Here is a 23,245-nt window from a genome sequence, read left to right on the forward strand (position 1 = left end):
CTCCCTATCTCAGAACACCTCAAATAAAGCAGTCAAAAGATAGCATCTGGAAGTGCTTCCACACTTCACCTGCTCATTAATGTGTAACATTCCAGGATGGAATGCTTCCAAGGAATTTTTAGAAGATGGCATAAGGTTTTAGCAAGTCTTTTTCCATTCTGAGAAGGCAATGATTTTCTCAGTTTCTTTGTAAAGGACAACTGTCAGCTTGATCTTTCTTAAAATGGACTCAGAGCCATTTTCTGATGGCTTATGTTTGGATTTTTTTTCTTTTTAAATACAGTAACCACAAATTTGGTAAGAGTTTGTTCTGCTCCCCTACCGATGATTTCAGGCCTGCTGAAAATACAGCACTAAATGTGCCCACGCTCCTGCTCTTTATGCCTCTTTGTTCTCAGTTCTGATGTAGCTCTAAACCTGTCACATACCTAATGACAAGGCCTGGAAAGAACACATGTGAACAGTGGAATCCCAGCAGGATGGGAAACTAAAAGTACATATGCACCACAAAACTAGTTAAACTGACTACATGAATAACAAAGCCAATTCTAATACCTTGAAGGGTTATTTTTTAACAATACTGAATTTTTTTTTTTTAAAAGAGTGAAATAGGTCTTTCAATTTCCCTTTCAAGTGTGCTATGTATTGTTTACATCCTCATGGATGGAGATACTTACAATAGTGAATACACATTTAGAATATTATAAAAGAAACTTACATCTTTCAATTGTTTTTCAACTTCATTAAGATTACTTGGTGATGCAGCACAAATTACAGCTTCCTGCAGAAAAAGAAGAATCTGTCAATCTGTTTTTCCTCTAGAAAAAGTGTACTCAGCTAGTCTTGAAGCACTTAGCAGCACCAATAAAAACTAACACATGTAATTCGAATATCATGAAGATGCCCAAAAGAAGTCATCTTATAACAAGTGTGCCAAATATCAGACATTTTGATTCACCCTCTTGTATTTGGATGAAAGCGAATCTAATTTCCGCAGTAGAACCCTCACAAATTTCAAGATCAGAACTGACTTATCTAATCCAGCCTCCTGCAAAACAGAGGCCATACAATTTTGTTTCAATTCCTTCATCAAGCCCATAGGGTGCACTAGGAACTAGTTTCAAAGTTAACTTTGATGTTAAGCACTACATCGAAGTAGCCAGCAGAGAGTCTGCACACCTTTTGCCGCACTTCAAAGTTAACTTTGGAGTAGGGAGCCCAACTTCGAACTCCTTACTCCACTCCTGGGAATGGAGTAGTGCCCTACTTCAAAGCATAACTTCAAAGTAGGGTGTGTGTAGACGCTCTACTTTGAAGTTGCTTACTTCGAAGCTGTACTTTGAAGTAAGCAACTTCGAAGTTATTTTTGTAGTGTAGATGCAGCCATAAATCCTGGTGAAGATAGAATGCGTTTCTAAAATATGTGCTGTCTTGGTTTCTGTGACATTGTGGTATTGTGCTGTAGCTTCCGAGAAGTTAAGAAAATTGAAAGTGTAACTTTAATATGGAAGTCAATAAAAGTCAGTGAAGTGTTATTAAGCTGACCTTTGCTCTGCTGCAGAATTGTCACTGCACTAAAGAATTTTTACTGATAATTCAGAACTGGGAGGAGAAGGCTTCAACAGCTATGTAGGGCCTTTTTAGTACACTGGAAGACATGGGAGCCAGCATGAGATTGTGGGAATGAGGGGAAAGAAAGCCAAGGGAGGATGGACATAATTAGGCAGGTGTTCCTGTAAGAAAGATCAGTTGTGAAATAGTATTGAAATTTAAGCTGTCAGAGTTTCAGGGTTAAGACCTAATTATGACAACAGGTGGCAATTGCAGAGTTTATGGCATCAACACATTAGTTTTACGCTGTTTATGTTTTGAAGAACCTTCCAATTTACATGTGCTAGAAGTTACTTTAAAAGAACACTCGTTACAAATATATATTATATTAACACTCAGTGTCTGATGTCTGGACTTAAGAATGTCCTCATTTTTTCCTAGCGTTATACATGCTACTTTTTCCCCACCTAGCAGTCATAAGAGGCATGACAATATATGTTTTCAAACTTTTGAAAACATCCAAGTCTTAAGTTTACTCTTTGTTAAACTTAATTTAACCCCAATTTGAAAGAAGGTCTTTAAAGTTATTTTGGTAATCAGCCTGCTCCACAGATAAAACAAATTGCTTTGGCAAAAATTACTTTTGTGGCAATCTGTTTCCATTCAGAATAGTCAGCCAAGAACATGTGGGGTACAGTAGACCCCGACTTAAACATAGGTTGCGTTCCTGGGCAACCACACATAAATCAAATTTCATGTAAGTTGGAACCGGGTGAGGGAGAGGCCATGCCACCTTTGGGTTCCCCGGTCCTGGCAGCATCTGGCTTCCTGCTTCCATGAGTGGCAGGGAACGCAGAGCCAGGAGCAGCACTACTGGTCAGTTTCCTGGCTCCCGGGAGTGGCAGGGAGCTGGGAACCAGGTAGCAGCTTGGCTCCCGGTTCCCCTCTGCTTTCGAAGCCGGGAAACTGCTCCTGCATGGGTCAGTTTCCTGGCTCCTGGGAGTGGTGGGCAGCTGGGAACCAGGCACAGCAGCACTGGTCAGTTTCTGAGCTCTGACAAGCAGAGGGTAGCTGAGAGCCAGGCTAATGACTGGTTCCCAGCTCCGTGCCACTCATGATTTCAACTTGTGTTATTGCAAGAAATGCATAAATCGAAATCATGTAAGTCAAGGGTCTGCTGTACTGTTTTAAGATTAGTGACGAGAAAGGATAGGGCAGTAGTCCACTCATCTGCCCCATTGTGCTTTGTGTTTAAGATTAAGCAAACAGGAATCCTTTATATAACTAACTGACTGCTAAGTCCATCTCTCAGCTGTGGCTATGCAGGAAAACTAGCACAGATTAATAGCAGAATAATTTTTGGGTCTATTTCACAGCTTTAAAGAAACTAACAACTGGCTGTTACGAACTACAAAGATTTTTGCCCTAGCTCCAACTGATGTTTACTTTGATTTGCCATCCTCAGCAGTTCAGGTTTGTTGTTAAAGAAAGTAGCTCCTTACAGGGACAAAGTCAGTTCCTAGTTATTTCCTCTGAAGATACAAGCACTGAATGCAGCATGAATTTTTTGAACAAAACCAATTCAAAAACAGTATCTTTCCTGAAGACAGAAAATTTCACCTTCTATCTGTTCTTCCCACTTTGTTGAGGAAATGCAATCTAGAAATTTAACACTGAAACTAGAGATGTTTGGATCTGCCATCAGGATCTCCAGAAGAAAGGAAGCAGGCTGTGGCAACTAACCAAAACATTCAGGCTATGTACTTGCCCTTAAGGCTATCAAGTTGCAGCAGCTCAGACTGGGGGAGTTAAAGACCTATGACTGTAGCCCTATTATTTACAAACTATTGGCCAGCTGTGGAATGAACGATACATTTCTGGAAGCAGCATTCACTAAAGAGTCCATGAGTATTCAGAAGTTATTTGTGTTAGGTAAGGGTAGGTTTCCTCAACACACTGTCACACTAAGATAAGGGTTAGCATTCAAAATACTAATTTTTCTTCCAACCATTTTGCTTTGATTCAGATGAAGCTAGTCACTTTTTATCCAGGTGCTGATCTCACGTATGCCCGGGGGATAGCTTGCAGTGGCATATTTGACTTCTGAGAACTGGGTATTATCAGCATCTTTCTAGCACCTGAGAACACTGTGGGTATGTTTGCAATGCAATGTAAGCCCAGGGTTAGCAGGACTCAGATCAGCAGACCAGGGTTAGAGAATCCAAGACTAAAGTGTCAAAACTGAGTAACAATCCTACATTAAGAATTTTCTGACCTAGACTCAAACCTGCATCTCCAGTGTCTACTCTGCAGCAAGCAAACCTGAATCAAACCAATCATATCTAACTCCCCAGAGCACTCTGAAAACATGACTTCTCTAGCCCTTTAAACATGCTGCACTGCAGGAAAACTTGAGTGTTCACCCTGTACATTACAGGAAGCTCAAAACAGCCTGCCAACACATTCTGCCAAGCAGTCATTTTGGTTTGTGCACTCCAGCTCCCTGAGCCAGCAACATGGATGAGGCACCTTTGGAAGAAATCCTCTTTCTTAGGCTCTCACACCCATGCCAGGAAGCAGACAGAGCCTTTGAGACACTGATGGACATCTTGGTGGCATTTTCTGACCAACAATAGGCACCTAACAGAGCATATTATAGAGAATGACAACAAACACAGATACAGTAGACCTGAGCTAGCTTGTGCTTCTCATGACCATCTGCTGACACCCCTGGTATAGGCTGGTGTTTTTGGAGTAGTGGTACAAACATCCAGTTCAGAACTTGTGAATAGCATAAAGACATGAATTACAGAAGTCATTACCAATTCACTTCGGGGCTATAACAATCCAGAAGCTGGCTACCCCCAGACTGCCACAGGTGGTAAAGAGATGGCAGAGGTTTCTGTGGCAAGCAAGCACATGGGTTAAGCCAAGATGGCAGGTAGTAGTAACTCCTTAAGTAACTGCTGGCTTTGAGATAATGGGGCTTCCACACTACCTTGGGGCCATTGACAGGACTTACATGCCCATAGTCCTCCTTGAGGAGTGAAAAACTGACATGCAAACTTCAAAGGTCCAATGGCAGGAGGAAGAACAGAGCCTTTATGAATGTGCTTGGGTGGGATAAGCCTAATTCATTGTGTCGGGGGTAGGGAGAGCAATTGCCATGCAATATACTCACAAACACCAAGACCATTTTTTAAATAAGGGCAGGAGGAAGGATCAATTCACAGTATGGATTGATGCAGACAATTGTACCGAGGAACAGTATTTGCACACAAGTTCTCTGATCGCATATTGTACTATTTTAAATACACACTATGTGAAGTGATGTAGTGATAACAAGAAAAACACGCTTCATAAAATAAAAATTAGAAATATGTATTAGAAAAAGTACAACTTCAATCCACTGCCAGGCAAGCCAGCTGCCATTACCACACCAAGACCCCAGTAACAAACAAACAAAATAAACACAACCATGAACAACTTCAAGAACGAAGCTATGTAGAAGATATAACCCTCTACCATGGCATGTCTCCCCCACCGCCTCACCCAGTGTCCTTGCCCTTCTATCCCTGTTTGCCACACACTTGGTGCCAGAGGTGGAGATATCCACGGAGGTCTATCTTGAGGGCTGCACTGAGCTATGTGGCATGGTTTTTTTTTTTTTAAGCTGTTTCTGTACTGCATCACACAAGGTAGCATGTAAGGGACTCAGGCTATGGTGCAGGTGATGCAGTAGGAGTCAGTTCTTTTGCAGTCATTAGTGATACGACTTTTTGAGCCACTGACTTCTGCTGAGCTCTGTCCTCCTCTCTTGGCTCTTGTTCCTGGAACCGTGAAGCAAGTGCCTTCTTCGCTGAAACACCATCCTTCAGCTGTGTGGTCAGCCCCAGCATTTCCTCTTGTTTCTCACTACGCCTCTCGACCCTCTACGTGTGGTACTAGACTTGCTTGGCGTCTCGTCCAGGACCTCAACCATCAGTTCATCACAGAAACGTTTCCTCTTGGAAGTCTGTGTTGTTATAATAGCCAAGACTTCTGCTGCTGCATGGGAAGCTGTGGAAGTAGCCAGTAAAAATGAAGGGGCCTGGGGAAAAACATGCACAAGACAGAGGGTTATCTCAAATACCTCAGTGCAGGAGCAGATTAAAAAAAAAAAATCCTTATGGAATTTCAAGGACATAAAATGCTACTCTTTTTGAGACTGAACTTCAGAACATTGTAAAAGGGATATGTCAAACCACAAAATCTCAGTGGACACAGCCTCATTAATCTCTATGGTGAAAATCCCAGACACAGTGGTATATTAAAAATTCAAAGCTGTTTCTTGTTCTCTAAAAAAAAGTTTCAGACCTAACTAGATGGGGGAGGGGGAAGAAGAAAGGTGCCATCAATGGCCTTGCTACAAAAGCTTGTTCCATCATTTCTGACACTCCACATTTTGGAGGGCATAGCAGTTCTTGTGGTATCCAGCTGACAAAGGAAGATTGTTATTCCAAGCTGCTGATGGGAAACCTGCAGTGTGCGTGCAAGCTAAGTGTTAAAACAAAAATGCGTTCCGTCACTGACCTGCCCGTTCCACTCACATAGCTACCAAAATGGTCCAATAAGATACGTAGTTTGCAGGGACAGACATACCTGGAGTTCCTACTTCAAGAAAAATGTGGAGCTATCTGCATCCAGGAGTGGGCCAGAATTCATGAGGTAAATCACCAGGATGAACAATTGACTTCCATGTGGATGCATGCAAAACAGGCAGAACTCCACAGCTAACCTTCCTCACCACACTTTTGGATAATATTTCACACACACTAACTGAATTTGGCACAAACAATGTTGTTGACCATGGACTACCTTTAACTGAAATGAACTAGATTTGTAAATGGAACACATTTCCACCTTCCCCACCAGGTTGCTGTTTCCAGATAGCTTAATATAACATTGGGTAATTATAGACATGGCAATTCATATCTCATTTTGAAGAAACAGGAATACCTTAGCAAAACTGCTCTCTCAGACAGAGGTTCACTTTCCAGGCATTTTTACTGTTTACCTGTTTTGAACCCCACATGATGGGAGGTGGGGGAGACCTGGTGCTGGTGCCATATTATCCGACACATGCGGTTATCTGAGACTTCTAATAGCTTTTGCATTGGTTTCTAGGACAGAAAACCCTCCATTTCTGTATTAAACATTAAAATGAAGATTTAAAAAAAAAAAAACAAACACAAAACAAAAACACCCACGCACACACAACAAACTTACCACACTGAGGGGCATCATCTGTCCCTTCTGTGTCCGGAACAGGCTTCCAAAGCAGGCTGTTCAGCCAGGAGAGAACTGGAGGAATGAAGGGGGGAAGCAACCAAACAGCTTCTCTGAATATGATCCCAGAATGTGTTGCAGCTGCTCCAAGATTTCTCTGGAATTGGCTTCAGGAAGAGCCGCTTCATTGTCCTCACTTGGTGCCTGTTGCTGACTCCCATTTGTCCTTGCATAAGATTCTAGGGCCAGGAGGACACCTAGCTGGCCACATCTTCATGCACTAACTTCAACTCTGTGGTCAGTGCAGTTCCCAGCACATGCTCAAACTCATCATAAAATGGGCACGATGTTGGTGAATTGGTTTTGATCCCTCATTTTCCACTCAGTTGTGAGCTGCTTAATCCACTCCCTGCATTGGTCTTCATCCTGAAGAACATGCAACTGTGCCTACTTCACTATTTGTTGATATGCACGCTCGCCCCGTTAGTTTTCAAGTCCACTGTTTTGCAGGCTAAAAACTCCAGAGAGTTAATAAAATCTGGCTGTGCTCCTGAAGGAGCTTCTTTTTCAGTCTTCATCGTGAGCACAGAAGGCTCTCTTATGAGAACTTTGAGGATTAGTGTTCAGAAGACAATATGGTAGAAACATTTAACACTGACTCTTCAAACCAAGGGGAGCTGCTTCTGTTTCCTTGGAGATTCTTAGTGCAGAGAGAACAAAGAAAGTTGGCCTTTTTTATAGTGGGACACTTTTGGTGGACTCCAAGAACCTAAACTGGGGGGGCTGTGTCTACACCGCAGAGCAACAGGGGTCAAACTGTGAAGCCTTGCAGCATCCTAGAATCTTAGGCCCAAGCCAGAGAGAGGTGTGCATAGAACTGGAGGACAGTTTAGACTCAAACCAGGGCTCAGGCCTATGTTACAGTATAGACATACCCTGTCATCTGTATACTTCACTCCACCCAATAACTTCATGTGGAAGTAAAACAGGATGGGGTAAAAGAGTAGGACCTCCACAAGTGAGTGACCCAGAAGCAAAGAAATAGTATTTTATTGAAGAAAGGGAGAGATCAAGAAAGACCCAATACAGTAAACCCTTGAGTTATGCAGGGGTTGTGTTCATGCAAGTTGTGGGGAGGAGATGGGACCCAGGCTGCTGTTTGTTTCCCAGCTCCCCTCTGCTTGCAGGCCCGGGAAACTGAACAGTCCATCAAGGCTAGTCAGTTTCCTGGCTGCTCCTCCCTGCCTTCCACCAGCAGCGCAGTTGTCAGATTGACAGCCGAGCAGCTCAGAGAAGGCAGGGGAGAAGGGGCTTTTAACTCTCCTAGCTGCCTGCTGCTGAGGACAGCTAGGTGAGCTAAAAGCCTTCTCCCTACCATCCCCCAGTGGCACAGCTGTCAGGTTGATAGCCATGTGGCTGGGAGAAGGGGCTGCAGAGCAGTGTCAAGTTATGCTTAATTCGTGTTAAAGTGAGTTACACGCAACTTGAAGCCATGTATGTGGAGGGTTTACTGTAAGTAAGTTTACAAACACTTATCTGTTAGTCTGTGCTTTATAATGTACTACGATAGATGTATACAATGAGATCTAGCTAGGGTGAATTGATTTAAAAATCACAAAAAGAAAAAAAAAGTCATTGATTTAAATCGGGATGTCCAACATCAGGTCAACAGGCCAGAATCTGGCCTGCAGAGCCTTTTTATCCAGCCCGCTGAGCTGGCAGCGGCACCATTTTTAAATGGAAGCTCTGCGTCATGTGGCTCTCCAAGGAGTCATTTGAGGCTCTCACCTCTGTTGCCAATCTGCCTCTAGCTCGCAAACAGAGCAGCAGGAGCAGGTCCCAGCACCTTGCCACACTGAAAGAACCACGCTCTGGTGGCAGCCCTGGCATGAGGGGCTCTGACAGTGGCCCCAGGCTCTGTTGAGGAGCTGGCCCTGGGGCTCTGTTGGGGTGTGGGGCAATGCCGGCAGCCCTGGGGCATGGGGAACTCCTCCAGGGAGCAGAACTTTGCCGGCCACCCTGGGGCCAGGGAGTGGAACGTCACAAGGGTCAGGGGAATCCACAGGAGATGGTTAAGCCCATCAGCTACAGGGCAGAAGCAGCCGGGGAGGCAGCACGCAGAGCTCCTGGGTAAATTAATCCTGGGTTTGGGGGATAGTGGTCTGGCACTGTGAGGAGTATTAAGCCACAGGGTGGGCAGGGAGAGGGGGTAAGGCTGAGGGCAAAGGGAGTAGTTTGGGGCTATTTTGTGTTCGGCCCCCAGAATATGTAAAAAATTGCTGTGACACCCCCCCCACCCCAATATTAAAAAAAAAAAAAAAAAAGGATTGGAAATTCCCGATTTAAAATCAACTTACCAAAAAAGTTCAGAGACTGACTGAGCTTAGAGTGCACTTAATTTTGGAGTAAGCTCTACTGAACTCTCAGTCACTTCTGTTTTTTGAGAAAACAATTATAGAAGGGGGTTCCCTTGAAAAAGCTGAGTTATACTGAAGTAAAATAGGGAAGACTTATGATATCACCATTATGGTCTGTGGCCATGATGTTCCAAAATAAGGGGCAGATATTATGTAATATAAAATAAGGAAATGCCAACTCACAAATCTAGATTTCTCTTATTGCAGCTTTCTGTATCGTATACTTGAGTACTAGCTTCTAAACCTAGTTAGCTAATCAAGCCATAAAGGATTAGCTAAGCTAAACATTTTTTCTAGCAACATCCAACACAGCAAACAGATTGGGAATTTACTTGTCAAATCACAGTTGTACTAAAAAGGCACAGAGAATCTTGAAGAATGATGCATTGCAAAGTGGATTATTTGAGTTAATAACCAATTGATCTACTCAGACATATCCACATCATTTTCTCCCAATAAGCAGTTTTCTTTATTATGTTTCATTCTTGCAACTAGGCCCTACATCTTCTTGCACAGCTTATGCTTAGCACATTTTCCTTTTTTACTCAGGCAATGAACTTCTTCAAAATATTCCCAGATAAGGCCTCCCTTATACCACATGCCATCACTGTTTTTCTGTGGTAAAAGTGTGGAGAAATACGCAAAGCTGCATGCGCTGAATAAGATCTTCCCTTTTTCTTTCTAGGTCTACTCTACTGTTTTTTTCTGTGCTGCCTCTGTCTTTTCCTATATATTGTCTCTCTCTCTCTCAACAAACCTTAACTAACACCTGTACTGTGGAAGGTCAAACGGCCACCACCACCACAAAAGCACTGAACAAAAGCAATCCTATCCAGCTTCTCTCTTTACATTTTAGTCAGTTGAGAAGCAGAAACTGAAAGCCCAGAACTTGCAAGAAGCAAGACTGGACAGACTAAAGCCATTTATTCATTTTTATGAGACCAAGTATGTGTAGCATGTTTGTGATGAGATTTAATTGTAACTTATTTTTAAAATGAGCAATTTAGTACTTTGCTTTTTTTAAAACCAGATTTAAAATTAAAAAATCTGATTTTTTTATCCACTATGGATCTAGTAACAGACTGTCTAGCTCCTGACATTATTTACCACCTAATTTCAAGGTATGAGTTTCGGACTTCAGACTATACACTGTTTTGATATCCCCACTAAAACAAGTGATTACTATAATAGTTATTGATTTTTTAGGTTATTTTGAATGACTTTTTGTTCAGTTAGCTTGAATTTTCATTATTTAAGTATAAAACGTTCCTGAACTCTGCTTAAGAGTGGCATAATAATATGAAGTAGCCCACATAAAATTCAGGCCAAATTCAGAGTGGTATTGCATCAGAAAGACAGGACATTTCTGACAGCATATTATTCAGAACAAAGCTTCCTTCTTTGAAATCAAGAGCGAGGACTGATTCTTAAATAAGAAAGCACAAGTATCTGTCATAAAGCAAGTTTCTAGAAGTTATTCAGCTAAAATCGTGCAAATTTAGGGTGACCAGTGCCATCTACTGACCAAGAGCTGAAAAACAAAAAATAAAAACAACCACCTTTCTGTGCTCATTCACACCAGGACTCAGAAAAAGCACACCGAACATGTTTATAGCTGAGTTTGCCAACTGTGTTTACATGCACCCCTCTTACTTTGTGCCTATGCTTTTCAGAAAGTGCAGAACTGACAGAAATAGGAACAAATACCTTTATAAATGCAGGAAATCTCGTTGTACCTGGACACACTATATATAAAAACAAGAGAGTTAGATCTCCTAATCCCAGGTGAGATGTCTTACTTCACTGTAACATACCAGTAGCACCTTGGGACCTGCAGAATACCATTTTACTGGAATTGAGAGATAGTTTTGTAGGTTTGTGAAGTGAGTGCGGATAAAGTTAGGAGAGGAAAAAGTACTACTTAGAAGCCAGGATTGAGCATTGCTGGGGAGAAGAGGAGAGAAGGCACTTATTTTGGGCACCGTTATCAGGAACGTGGGTTGTGTGTTCTCCCCCCCCACCTTTGGAATGAACACTGTAGGACAGGAGGAAGAGTTAGACATTATTTCCCTTGTACCAGGGTTAGATTTTCAGCAAACGTGTTTTTTGTTTTGTTTTGTTTTTTTGGGGGGGAGACGTGGAGGGAGGGTGAATGAATTGGCCACAGGTTACATAGGAGGAAGTGAATAATTTGGAAAATAAAAAGGAGTGAACCTCAGAGGAGGGTAGACCAAGACACAAGTTGAACCTTGTGTATGTGAACCCTGCAGAGGCAAGAACTGATTGTGGAAGACTGCAACCCCCAGCATGGGTGACAAGGGTTGAACTTGAACTGATTTTTCACTGGCACATGAGGCAGGAGCTCAGCCCCTCCTTCCTCATGCAGCCTGGAGCTTGCTCAAAGCCACACTGCCTGTGAATTAACAAAAGGCCAGCTAATGCTACCAACCACCACCTAAATTAAAGATGCAGAGCTTTACTGTTTGTTTATTAATGAAACTGTTGTAAGTAGGACTATTAGGCTACGTCTACACATGCACGCTACATTGAAATAGGCTATTTCGATGAATAATGTCTACACGTCCTCCAGGGCTGGCAACGTCGATGTTGAACATCGACGTTGGGCAGCACCACATCAAAATAGGCGCTGCGAGGGAACGTCTACACGCCAAAGTAGCACACATCGAAATAAGGGTGCCAGGAACAGCTGCAGACAGGGTCACAGGGCGGACTCAACAGCAAGCTGCTCCCTTAAAGGGCCCCTCCCAGACACAGTTGTACTAAACAGCACAAGATACACAGAGCTGACAACTAGTTGTAGACCCTGTGCATGCAGCATGGATCCCCAGCTGCAGCAGCAGCAGCCAGAAGCCCTGGGCTAAGGGCTGCTGCACACGGTGACCATAGAACCCCGCAGGGGCTGGAGAGAGCGTCTCTCAACCCCTCAGCTGATGGCCGCCATGGCGGACCCCGCTATTTCGATGTTGCGGGACGCGGATTGTCTACACGTGCCCTACTTCGACGTTCAACTTCGAAGTAGGGTGCTATTCCCATCCCCTCATGGGGTTAGCGACTTCGACGTCTCGCCGCCTAACGTCAACTTCAACTTCGAAATAGCGCCCAACATGTGTAGCCGTGATGGGCGCTATTTCAAAGTTGGCACTGCTACTTCGAAGTAGCGTGCACGTGTAGACGCAGCCTTAGTGACTTTTAAAAGTATCACCAGCACTTGGACTGTACATAGAGGTCAAAAGGTCAAATTTTGGCACTCCATCTTGGAAAGGCCGCTGACTCCCAGTTTAGACTTCTTTCACAATGCTAGTGGGGTGACAGTGGTATAAGAAAGAAAAAACAAATTGTTCATAAAACTAGCTATTGCTCTAGGAGATGATTTGCGTCTCATGGGAAGGGTGAAGAATTTTCAAGTAAGAGAGGCCTTTGGATTCAGAGAGAAGGGATTGTTATTGAAACTGCTGAAGCATTTCTTGTCTTGGCAAGTCTTAGGATGCAGGACCTTACAGTTTCTACATTTTCCTAACTTCCCACCCCACCTCAAATATACTTTTAACTAATGGATCTAACTGCTAGAGTGTATGAAACTGTGATGTTTAGGCCTTAATTCTTACAGTACTTAGTCACTTGTAAAGCAAAGGGGAGGGAATGGCAGCACAGAACTGAACTGATAAAATACAGGATTTGAAAAAATTCTATGACCCTACCTACAGTATAAGCGCTTTACATCCCTTCCTCTCCCCCCTCCCCCACCCCCAAGAATAGGAAGTCAAAGCTCTTAGAACAATTCACCTGTTGGGGCGGGGGGGTGGGGGGGGAGAATAAAAAAAATCAAGTCTGGTCCTTTGGAAATTTTTCTTTACATTAGGTTGAATAGCTGCAACTGTTTTGCTAATGTAATTTAATCACACACCTATGTTCACTAGAAGGAACAGTTTTGGTCTTCAAAAAAAGGACTGCTGAATATACGCAGCTGTAGTACATTTCCCATGCTACCCACCTCCTCATGTAGACTGAGCGGGCTTGCCTGTGGCCTTCTGTGAGCACATAACAGTCATGTACTGTTTTGTGGTTTACATCACACATGACAAGTGGCCAGTTCTCACAATTGCATGAGCAGTAAATAAAAATTTGCAAAAAATCAAAGAAACAGAGGAACTCAATGTTTTTTTCCCCCGGCCCCCAACCACACCAGGGTCAGGCAGGGAATAAAATGAGCATTTCTTTAAAATGGCAGCATGAAAATGTGCCGCCCCTTTAACAGCCTGTGAGCACGTGCAAGTCCGTGAGCAAGTTAACAATGGAGAGATAAGGAAGGTCTCTGATTTGTAAAATTCTACAAAATCATAATTTCACAGGTCTTACCTCAATGACATGGATATAGGAGTGTGTCTTACTACCCTGTCTGCTCCTTTCATGCAGATCCTGGTTCTCTGGTTGGTGGAAATTTTGATAACACAGTGTCAAGTCAGGTATCATTCAAAAGCTCATTCTTCCACAAATAGAATGATACCAAACATGACATACTTAGAACATGTATGGTCAATAGAGATTCAAGAAAGCGTCTGAAAAGTGACCTTAAATTATACTTTACCAACAACAGGTCAATGTCCAGCCCTCACAAAACTTAAATCATGGCCCTCAACAGACAGTTCTGTATTATCTGCTAATGCTCAGAACATAGCCAAGTTTTTTAATGTTACAGATTACTGTAAATGGAAGGGGAACTTCCAGCTGATTTATTTATTTAAAAACCAGTTCAGTAGTGTTGATCATCAGCTTTGTTTATTATGTCAAAAAAAGAAGTAATGCGGCACTGGTCAAGATGCAGCCAGAATCAGTGGACTCCATCTGCAAATGGTGTGCACATAGTTACAGTACATAACATAAAACTGATGTCTTTTTTTGAGAAGCAAACTGAGCAATTTGAAATAATTTCCAAATGGTACTAGACTTCCATGCCAGCTACACACATCCAGTGTCCACTCTACTCAAGGTGACCTTTTGTGCACAAGAGAGAGCTGCAATATCATAGAATGGAGGAAGTAATTTGAGGAGCTGCTGTAGTCCGCCTAGCAGCTAGAGCTGCTGGACCCTCAGCTGGGACCCTGCTGCACAGCTTGAGATACCTTTCCGCATGGCTGGAGCTGCTGGACCCACCGCACAGCCTGGAGGAGCTGTCGCCAGAGCCGCCGTGAACTCCTTCCACCAGACATGGGGCGCGTATGCACCCCACCACTGGTGAAAGGAGTGCACAGCAGCTCCAGTGTGTCAAACGTCGGTTAGGCCATATCAGCACTGCCGACCTCAGGTGCATAGCTCAGGCACTCAGCTTGTGACCTCAGCTAAAGAACATGGGTAAGTGTCTCAAAAGAGAAGAAAAAGGGAAGTGCAGAGTCCTCTTTGACCACATGCAACAAACACGGAGCCTGGAGGAGCAGAAGCGGTTACTAAACACATAACAAAGAATATGATAATCAAGCTAAGGCTGGTGAGCCCTCCCCATTCCACATCTCAAGTAAGGGACCAAGTGAAATGTATTAAAATACCCTTCCTCTCCTATATCCCATATAAGGGAAAAAGTGAAATATTTTAAAGTGATTGGTGTACAGGCATATATCACTGTGGGAAGTAGTGACATCAGAAATCCTATATAGGAGTGCAACAGCAAGCCCCAGGAGGGAGCTCCCGATGCCCTGGAGAAGCTGAGCGTCACTTGCGCTGAGGACTGATCACCCTATGCTGCTCCCCCTGCCTGCTCACGAGTTAGAGTAGTGTGCAAATACTTATCGGTACTGTGAAGAAACCTGTATAAGTATAGCCCTAGCAATATAATGCAACAGTTTGTTGTTTTATCTTTGTACCTTACACAATTTACATGTAAGTAAAAAATATTGTTTGTATTAAATTTGTCTCTCTCTTATTTGTTCGTCACCCATATCCACTTTTTTTAACCCAGTACCCTGACAAGCTGTCAGAGGGAAAGGTATCCTTAACTGTGTATCGTGGTGTGTTTATGTCTTAGCTCATGAGCCTATAAGGGCGATGTGTAAGGCTGAGGCAAAGATGCCCCAGGACCCCCAAAAGAGCTCTGGCCCAATGACCAGAAAGTTCTGAAAGCAAGCTGCCTCAGCTGGGAAGTGTGCCCTGCTGAACCTCTATGTTCTACAGGACAGAGTGGTGTGTGTTTGTCAGTACTGACAGGTGGGCTGCAGTCAGACTCACTACTGGGACCCCCCTTTTCAGTTAACCCATTTTTAGTTAACCCCTTATTCCAGCCTAACCCAGTTAGGGAGCACTAGATGAACCTAGGAATCTGTGCGCATGACAGTAGAGCCCTAGGAACCGCACACATCACAGAGGAGCAGCTTCTCCAGTCCACGGCAGCGGTAAGTCCCTTCACTTACCTCTGGGGGGAGAGGGGGAGGGATAATTTTGGATTTTATGAACCCCAGCAAATTTTGGGAATGGAGGCAGGGGCACTGGTGGACGTCTGTTGTTCCCAAAGTCTGCTAAATAGGGGTCCGTAAAATTGAGGGTTTACCGTAACTGTCCTGAAACAAATTGTTAGCTATCTCCCTGAAATACGAGGTGTAGAAAAGACTCACACTGACATATGGAAAGAATTTCCAAAAGGAAATTGGATTGATACAAGTTTGCCAGTTCACTCCTGTACACTTTGTTCAGGCCAAGTCCTAGAACATAAAAATAGAGCCATGGAAGTTATTGGGAGGATGGGGCCAGGGCAGGGGACTTCGTGCACACAGAAGCATCCACTTTTTTTTTTAAATAAAAGTAACCAAGCACTATCTAGATTCACTAGGTGTTGTTAAATGCCAATAAGGGCAATTTTAAAGCTACAGAATGAACTTACACAAATTAGTTGCAAGAACGAGTATAATGGACCAAAATTTCTAAATTTCATGACAAAAAGCAAAAACCCACAACACACACACTCTTCAGTAATGAGATAGCTAAATTTGTCTGTCAAATTAATAGAATAGTTCATTACTTGCAAGAAGCCTTTAGAAACCAAAGGCTTTATCAATCCATGGTCTTAAAAAACAAAAAAACAAAAAGCAGATTAAAACTGTGCTTGAATGTGAAGAAAACCAAAGTGGAACTGAGCTAACTTCAGATAGGTTGTTTACTCATCTCTTGGTCATGTCCAAACCTCAAGCTTGATGCTGATCTATGAGAGACTTTGGAAAAATACCAGTTCTCCAAGTTAACACAACCAAAGTTTGCATGTGATGAAACAATGCTCATATCCTAGGTAAAAAGCAAGCTAATGAATATCTTGCATGGTTTTCTTCAACTAGTACCTATCACAAGAGACACACATAATTTATGCCAGCAGAGGCCTTTCAGCATGGCAACCACAGTTGATATATATGAGATACATGCTCAATAAATGAGAAAAAGCTTCATTCGTATCGGTATTGCACCTGTCCTAAACAAAAATAATTGACTCCACAAACCTCTTCAACGTCACAATGAAAAAAAGCTATGTCATACTTGCATGAAAGTGTCAGAGCCGGACAGAAGAATCGGATCTAATCATCAGAACAGTGGTGATCAGGCCTTTTAGCCAGAACTGGAATCCAGAGCCAGAAGGTAAAAAAAACAGGGATCTGAAACTAGGCAGCAAGGCAGAAACCAGGAATGGGAATACAGGGTTCAGGCAAAAAAAATCAAAAGGTCCGATATACCTAGCCAGAGTTGCAGAGGGCAACATTATTGAATGTATGATTCTGTATTTTTTTTTAAACAAATCCAGTGACACCTCCCCTTTCCTTTCCAGCACTAACTTGCCCACTGAATGAGATTTTACTACTTTACACTCTCAAACTAAAAAAGAGGCAAAACAGAGCAGCTCAGTGAGAGGGCAGCCAAGATGACAGCTCTGTGGTCCTGGAATGTTAGGATACTCAAACACTTCCTGACATGTTTCAATTCTGACAGCCTCCTGACTGCCCTATGAATTTCAGCACAGGCAGAATGGCAGATGCAGCATCTTCTCTAGCCACAGCTCCTCACTCCCTGCAAGGCCTTCACCCACACCAGCTTGTGGCTGGGGTCTCAGAGTGCAGTGTAAGGTGCCTTGCTCCATGTCCATGCTGGGAAACAATATATTTATATGTGAGGCATTTAGGGACCTTTCTAAGCTGCTATGGCAGTACGAAGTATGCTTGAAAGGGGAGACTCCCTCAGACAGTAACTAGTAAATGGACTACTCCATTTATTGCTATAGTAGAGTGTTTATGTTGGTCACTGTCTCTCCCTTATGCTGTAGTACATGTATAGGACTTCAGAGAAAGGGAAGTAGGATATCAGTGCATCTTGTTGCAGAATGGATTTCTGTGCTTCACAATAAAGAATTCTAAAGTAAGCTTATAAATGAATGGGGTATTTATGCAACATGTACCTGGGACAATTGAAAGGTTCTGGTTATGTTTTCAAGTTCAGAGCATCTTGCAGTAACTGCAGATAAATTGTGCTTCAAATGGTCTGTCTCTTCTGACAAGGAATTAAGTAGTTGTTCTCTCCTTGCTGCTTCCTTTGTTTTTTCTTCAAGTTGACCAAGTAGTGACATGACATCGCTACTTTTATTTCTGGTTTTAAGCTTGTCTTTTAGGTTTTGGATTTCTTTTTCCTTCTCCCCAAGATGGCAAATATATTTTTCCTTTTCAGTTTCAAGGGCAAGTATTTTCTACATGGAACAAAACAAAAGCATTACTATTGATAAGCAAATAAAAATTACTACATGGACATGTGATGCAAAGTCCCCAAGAATCCAAACTTTTGAATTTTGAAAGATGCACTTTTGTTTAGTTGTGAATGTTTATTTTATTCTGAACAGAAGTTACCTGAAACATATAACACATATGCAATAATTTGGAAAATACAGTGTTACCACTAATAGACAAGAAAAGCTAGACTAAGTACAGAATGAAAAAAAACCACACATACACTAATGAGTCTATGGCAGATGTAGCCATGGAAATTATACCAACTCAATGAAATTTCTGTTGTTCTTAAGCACCTACACTCATGCCATTCCAGTTGAAAAAAAAAAAAAAAAAAAAAAAGAAGTTATTCCAAATTAAAATTATTTTGGAACATATATACAACGAGCATTGCATGAGTCTTTGGAGGTGAAATATTTTTCTCTGGCATATTTCTTATCACAGTTGCTGCATCAGGTAGCTTTTTAGAGGCCATGTTTTCATTTTTCAGTTCCATTAGAACACAGTAAATAGGGGCTCTTCATCTGGCAATTTAGCTTGCCAGAACCCCAACACCAAAAAAAGTAAGTGATGTCAGAACAGATTAAATCCTGTCTCCATACAATATGATCTTTCAGCTTTAAACTGTGCTTCACTTCATTGTATTTTCAGTTACTGATGACTAACATGAGATATTAGAACAGCTCTTTTGGGTTTGATCCTGTACTTTAATGTGTGCGCATCATTTCACAGGTTTCTGTACACTAGAGGTAGAGGTTCAAGCCTAGATACTTGAAACTATGAAGCTACTGGAGGCCTGAAGCACAAGTGGAGTGTGCAATCTGGAGACAGAACTAATGTAGCTCACTCAATGAGTGAAGCTGGTGAAGATCACACTTGAAGCCCTTGTTGGGACTGTGTTCTTTCACAGCAAAGAGGAGACTTATTGCATTTCAGTCAGAGACATGATACCATCACAGGAAGAATACAGCTTGCAGCTGACACACTGTTTCTGCTCATTTAAGTTAGCAAAACAGTCTTGAGTGGAGTAAGGAAAGCCTCAGTGGAGCCACAAGACTAAAAGGCAAGAAAGCCTTACAAAGATAGTGCTTAATATATTTAAGCTAATTAATAAAACAAATAGACCAGAAGGGCACCAATAGACATCCCCAAGTTCCTGCTCTCTGCCTGTCCTAACATAAAGACACTTCATAGTGGTTAAGTATCAGAGGGGTAGCCGTGTTAGTCTGGATCTGTAGCAGCAACGAAGGGTCCTGTAGCACCTTATAGACTAACAGAAAAGTTTAGAGCATGAGCTTTCATGAGTTAACTCACTTCTTCAGATGCTGGAGTTAACTCACGAAAGCTCATGCTCTAAACTTTTCTGTTAGTCTATAAGGTGCCACAGGACCCTTCGTTGCTGCTACAGATCCAGACTAACACGGCTACCCCTCTGATACTTGACAACATGCAAGGGACTGCATTTAGCTGTATGGAACGGAAATCTATCAATTTCATAGTGGTTGAGGTTGCATACCTTTAGATGAATCTGAATGGGAGCAGAACTGCACAAGAGTTCAAATTAAGTGCATGGATATGCTATCCTATGAGAGCTCATTTCATTCACCAAGGTGCATATAATCATCCAAAACAGCAAGGTTCAAAATTAACAACATTTTAGCATACTGAAAAAGCATCAAGACATTACAGAAGATGTGTTTTTTGTTACTAATTGAGGCCCTTGGCCTCAGGCCTCTATATTAACCACTTTGTAAAACTACCCCTCTGATACAGGAATTTTAGTGCAGACAACTAAGAAATACCTAAGAATGCGTGCACCCTATTAGAACATTACATTTTAAAAATATGATGTTAAAGTTACAAGGAGAATAGTCACTGGTTTGTAATGTTTGAACTATTATGGCACCATAAAAGATGAGCCCAAAGTGACACTGTGCACATTACCTCTAGAAGTCTATTCCTTTCTGTATCTGTCATTTTGTTTTTCCCTTTAATAATTTCCTCCATTGACTTTTTGAGAGCTGCATTCTCTCTTTTGTACTTCTCCAACTCAGTCTCAGATTTAGAGTTACCAGATTTGAATCCCCACTTGCCAGTAATTATATCTTTGGTGGCCTTTGATGTCATCCTCCAAGTGTTCTGTGAAAATAAAAGAATAATGTAAATGATGGTCTCTTCCTGTGTTTAATATTAAAGATTCCAGAGACCTAGCAAAAATACTTTATGCAAAATCAGTAAGACATGCTGTAGTGGAGAGGTCTGCAACCTGCAGCTCCAGAGTCACATGCAGCTCTTTAAGGACTTCTTTGTGGCTCCTAACACTATAATTACAAAGTAAACAAAAAAACAAAACAAAACAACCTCCTGGTTATTTTTGATAAATGATGAACATCTAAAAGGCCAACAATGAACAATTCATATCTAAATAAACATGATGTGATCCTGAAACACTGGATAACTCCCTCTTTAATTTGTGCAATGCATTGTGGGTGGGATACGATAATGTATCTGTGTTTTGATCATATTGCTAATGAAATCTTGATTTTGAAAAGGAAATAGAAGCTGGCAAAATTCCTGCTGTGAAAGGCAAGATGCATTTTAAGAAAGAAAACAAATTTAATGTGAAGTAAAATTGGCATAATTAAAGTGGGCTTTGGAGTAAAAGTGAAGATAGAAGTACAAATGCACACCTTAATTATGAGAAAATAGAATATGTAAAAGCTTTGTGAATGTCCTGCAGTAAACACGTATCACATTACAAATCAGTGTGTGTGCTGCTCTTAAAATAGGGGTTACAGACAGTATGATTTGACATTATTAAAGACCATCTTGTATTCACATGCACAATAAGAAGATGATATTGCTTTACTTCCCTCAAATGTTTGTGAAGAGTCTCAACAATAGTGGGTTAAATTAATTGGTTTGCAGATACAAGGTATTATAGAAGTGCAAAACATTTTAATATAAGCTATTTTTCTACAGGTTAGCATTAATGGCAGAGCTTGAAGACACCCACACCCTTTATGCAAGAGGAATCAGTACATCAGTTTTTATAAATTAAGCTTTTGTTTAATTATTAAATGCTTAGTCTTTATGAGTGTAGAAGTAACCTCGCAAATGCCAACCAAGAGAGAAGTGAAATGCAGTTATGGTCTTGAATCCTAGTCTGCAGCCAAAGGTCAGTTACAAGTTATTTAATTGAAGCAAAGCAAAATCCTAAATACCACACAAGCTGGATTCAGGCCAAGACATGGGATGAAACATCTTTTGTGGACCTGAGCGAAGATATCCGCCAATTAAACCATGTTTGGTAGACTTCCATTCTTAATTTCTCAGATTTCTCTGCAATGGATGCTGCTTTCTCACTTGAAAGTAGTGACAAGGTCTAGCGCAGTGGTTCCCAAATTTTTCAGCATCACGCTCCCCACCCCCTTTTGATTTTTGAGAAGACCTCACTCCACCAACCTCTTTAGCATCATCCAGACCCCCAACTAAAAGTTTATGTAGTCTAACTGATGGAACAAGACCTTTATCCTTCATAGCCAGTAGAGCTGGGCACAAAAAGGCAAATCCATTTGACAGAGTTTTGTTGTTTTGAAAGCGGTTTTGTTCTGATTCTGATGGGAAATGGAACATTCAGAAGCTCTCTGTGAAAGGGAACAGAGTACCATTTCCAACAGAAGCCTATGGCACATTTCAATTTTTGACTAAGCAGCAAATTCCCCTGAAAAAGTGTTTTGTCAGAATGTGTCTGATATACTTTTCAAAACCCCCCCACCTTAAAAGCAAAAAAGGTGGCCAGGCACATTAATCTTCAACTACTACTAACTCAGGACTTGAAATGTTTACAAAAGATCTAACTGGAAGAAATAAAACCTGTTACTTTTGTAAAAAGAAGATCAATGCACAACACTAGCTGCTGGAAAAGGAGCTAAGAACAACAGGGACTGGTCAGAAGTTGGATAGCCTGTCTTGGCTTTCAGCTTGTATTTCCTTGTCTACAAGATGTCTGTTGAACAACAAGGGTGCACATGGTCCAGTACTATCAGTAAGGTAAGCTCTGGTGTCCAGGAGAGCATTTTTACTTCTTTAGTGAGACAAGTGAGATATCTTTCATTGAATTAACTTTCATTGCTGAGACAAGCTTTTGACCTCATCTCTTTCATCAGCAGAAGATGGTCTAAAATCTTTTGCTGGGACAAACTCATCTCTCTTGCACCCTGGAGTCAACACTGTTAGAACACTTAACTCCTAATTAGCAGAGCTGTCTACACCACATCTACACTGATGACAGCTTCAATGCGCACTGCTCACAAAGGATAAGATCTTAATGTGGGTGCACCTGGCCAGAAACACACCTGATCCTGAAACTTGGGGCCATATCTCCAGCTAGACACCAGCTATTGCATTTGAAAGGAATTCAGCTCATTTATAGTCACTTCCACCATGGCCAACCCAGGCATTAAAAATACCTCCTGGCAAGGGGAACGTTTCCTTGGCTGGCATGGGAGAGAGCCTGCTTTTGTGCTCCCACCCCTGATCTTTGAGGGCTGCCCCTGGTGGGTGAAGAGAGCTCTGGGGTAGAGGGCGGAGCTGGCAGCCCAAAGGCTTTACAAAAAACAGACAGGATGGAGGTTATAGAATTGAAAACAGGTTATTTATAACCTTCCAACCCGAAGGTGTTTCAAGAAGCCTTCTGTCCTGGGAGAGGCTCCTGGGTGTGCGTCAGACCCCTCTAAGAAAGCGGGGGGGAGAGAGAGAGAAGAAAAGGTCAGAATGTAGTTGCTCCCTGAGTTGGGACATCAAGGGGGCCCTGCAGGCCCACAGCTGCATGTGGGGGCAGGGTGCAGGCTGTATCGCCTGGTGAGGCTGGCCAGGACCAAAACCCCTTCTCACCCCAGCATCCCAATCCCACCAAGCAAGCCCAGTGCAGGGGGGCTCACCGGATCCTTCCTGCCACAGAATTGGGCCTGCTCTGCCCACCAGCCCCAGCTCACCATGGAGGCTGTGTAGCAGTGAGGAAAGGAGCAGCAGACCAGCCGCACTGGGGGGGCACCAACCCCGGTCCACAGGGCATAGCACCAGCCAGACATCTGCGAGCCCAGCTAGGCAGAACGGTGCACCTTACTCCGCCTTCCTCTTGCCTGTCCAGCCACGGCAGCATTAGCAGCTAGAGCTGCAGCAGCCGGGCTGGCGGGGGGTGGGCATACCTACCCTGGCTAGCAGGTCTGAGCAGGCAGGGAGCAT

General features: G+C 42.5%; 1 protein-coding gene across 2 annotated transcripts in view; it reads right to left on the reverse strand.

Moving 5' to 3' along the window:
• CEP55 (centrosomal protein 55) overlaps positions 1 to 20,125 on the reverse strand; it is a 37,649-nt gene extending 17,524 nt beyond the window's left edge. The window contains exons 1-4 of one of the 2 annotated variants that reach the window (XM_074999568.1): positions 19,943 to 20,125; positions 17,677 to 17,961; positions 11,771 to 11,777; positions 719 to 777 (exon numbers count right to left, since the gene is read on the reverse strand). In XM_074999568.1, coding sequence (XP_074855669.1) covers positions 719 to 777; positions 11,771 to 11,777; positions 17,677 to 17,961; positions 19,943 to 20,125 — 534 coding nt within the window. Of the gene's footprint in view, positions 1 to 718; positions 782 to 11,770; positions 11,778 to 17,676; positions 17,962 to 19,942 lie in introns of both variants that reach the window. The other variant, XM_074999569.1, reaches the window with a different exon arrangement.
• Positions 20,126 to 23,245: the final 3,120 nt, after the last annotated feature.

This window comes from Carettochelys insculpta, chromosome 7, assembly GCF_033958435.1.
Source record: "Carettochelys insculpta isolate YL-2023 chromosome 7, ASM3395843v1, whole genome shotgun sequence".
NCBI lineage: Eukaryota > Metazoa > Chordata > Testudines > Carettochelyidae > Carettochelys > Carettochelys insculpta.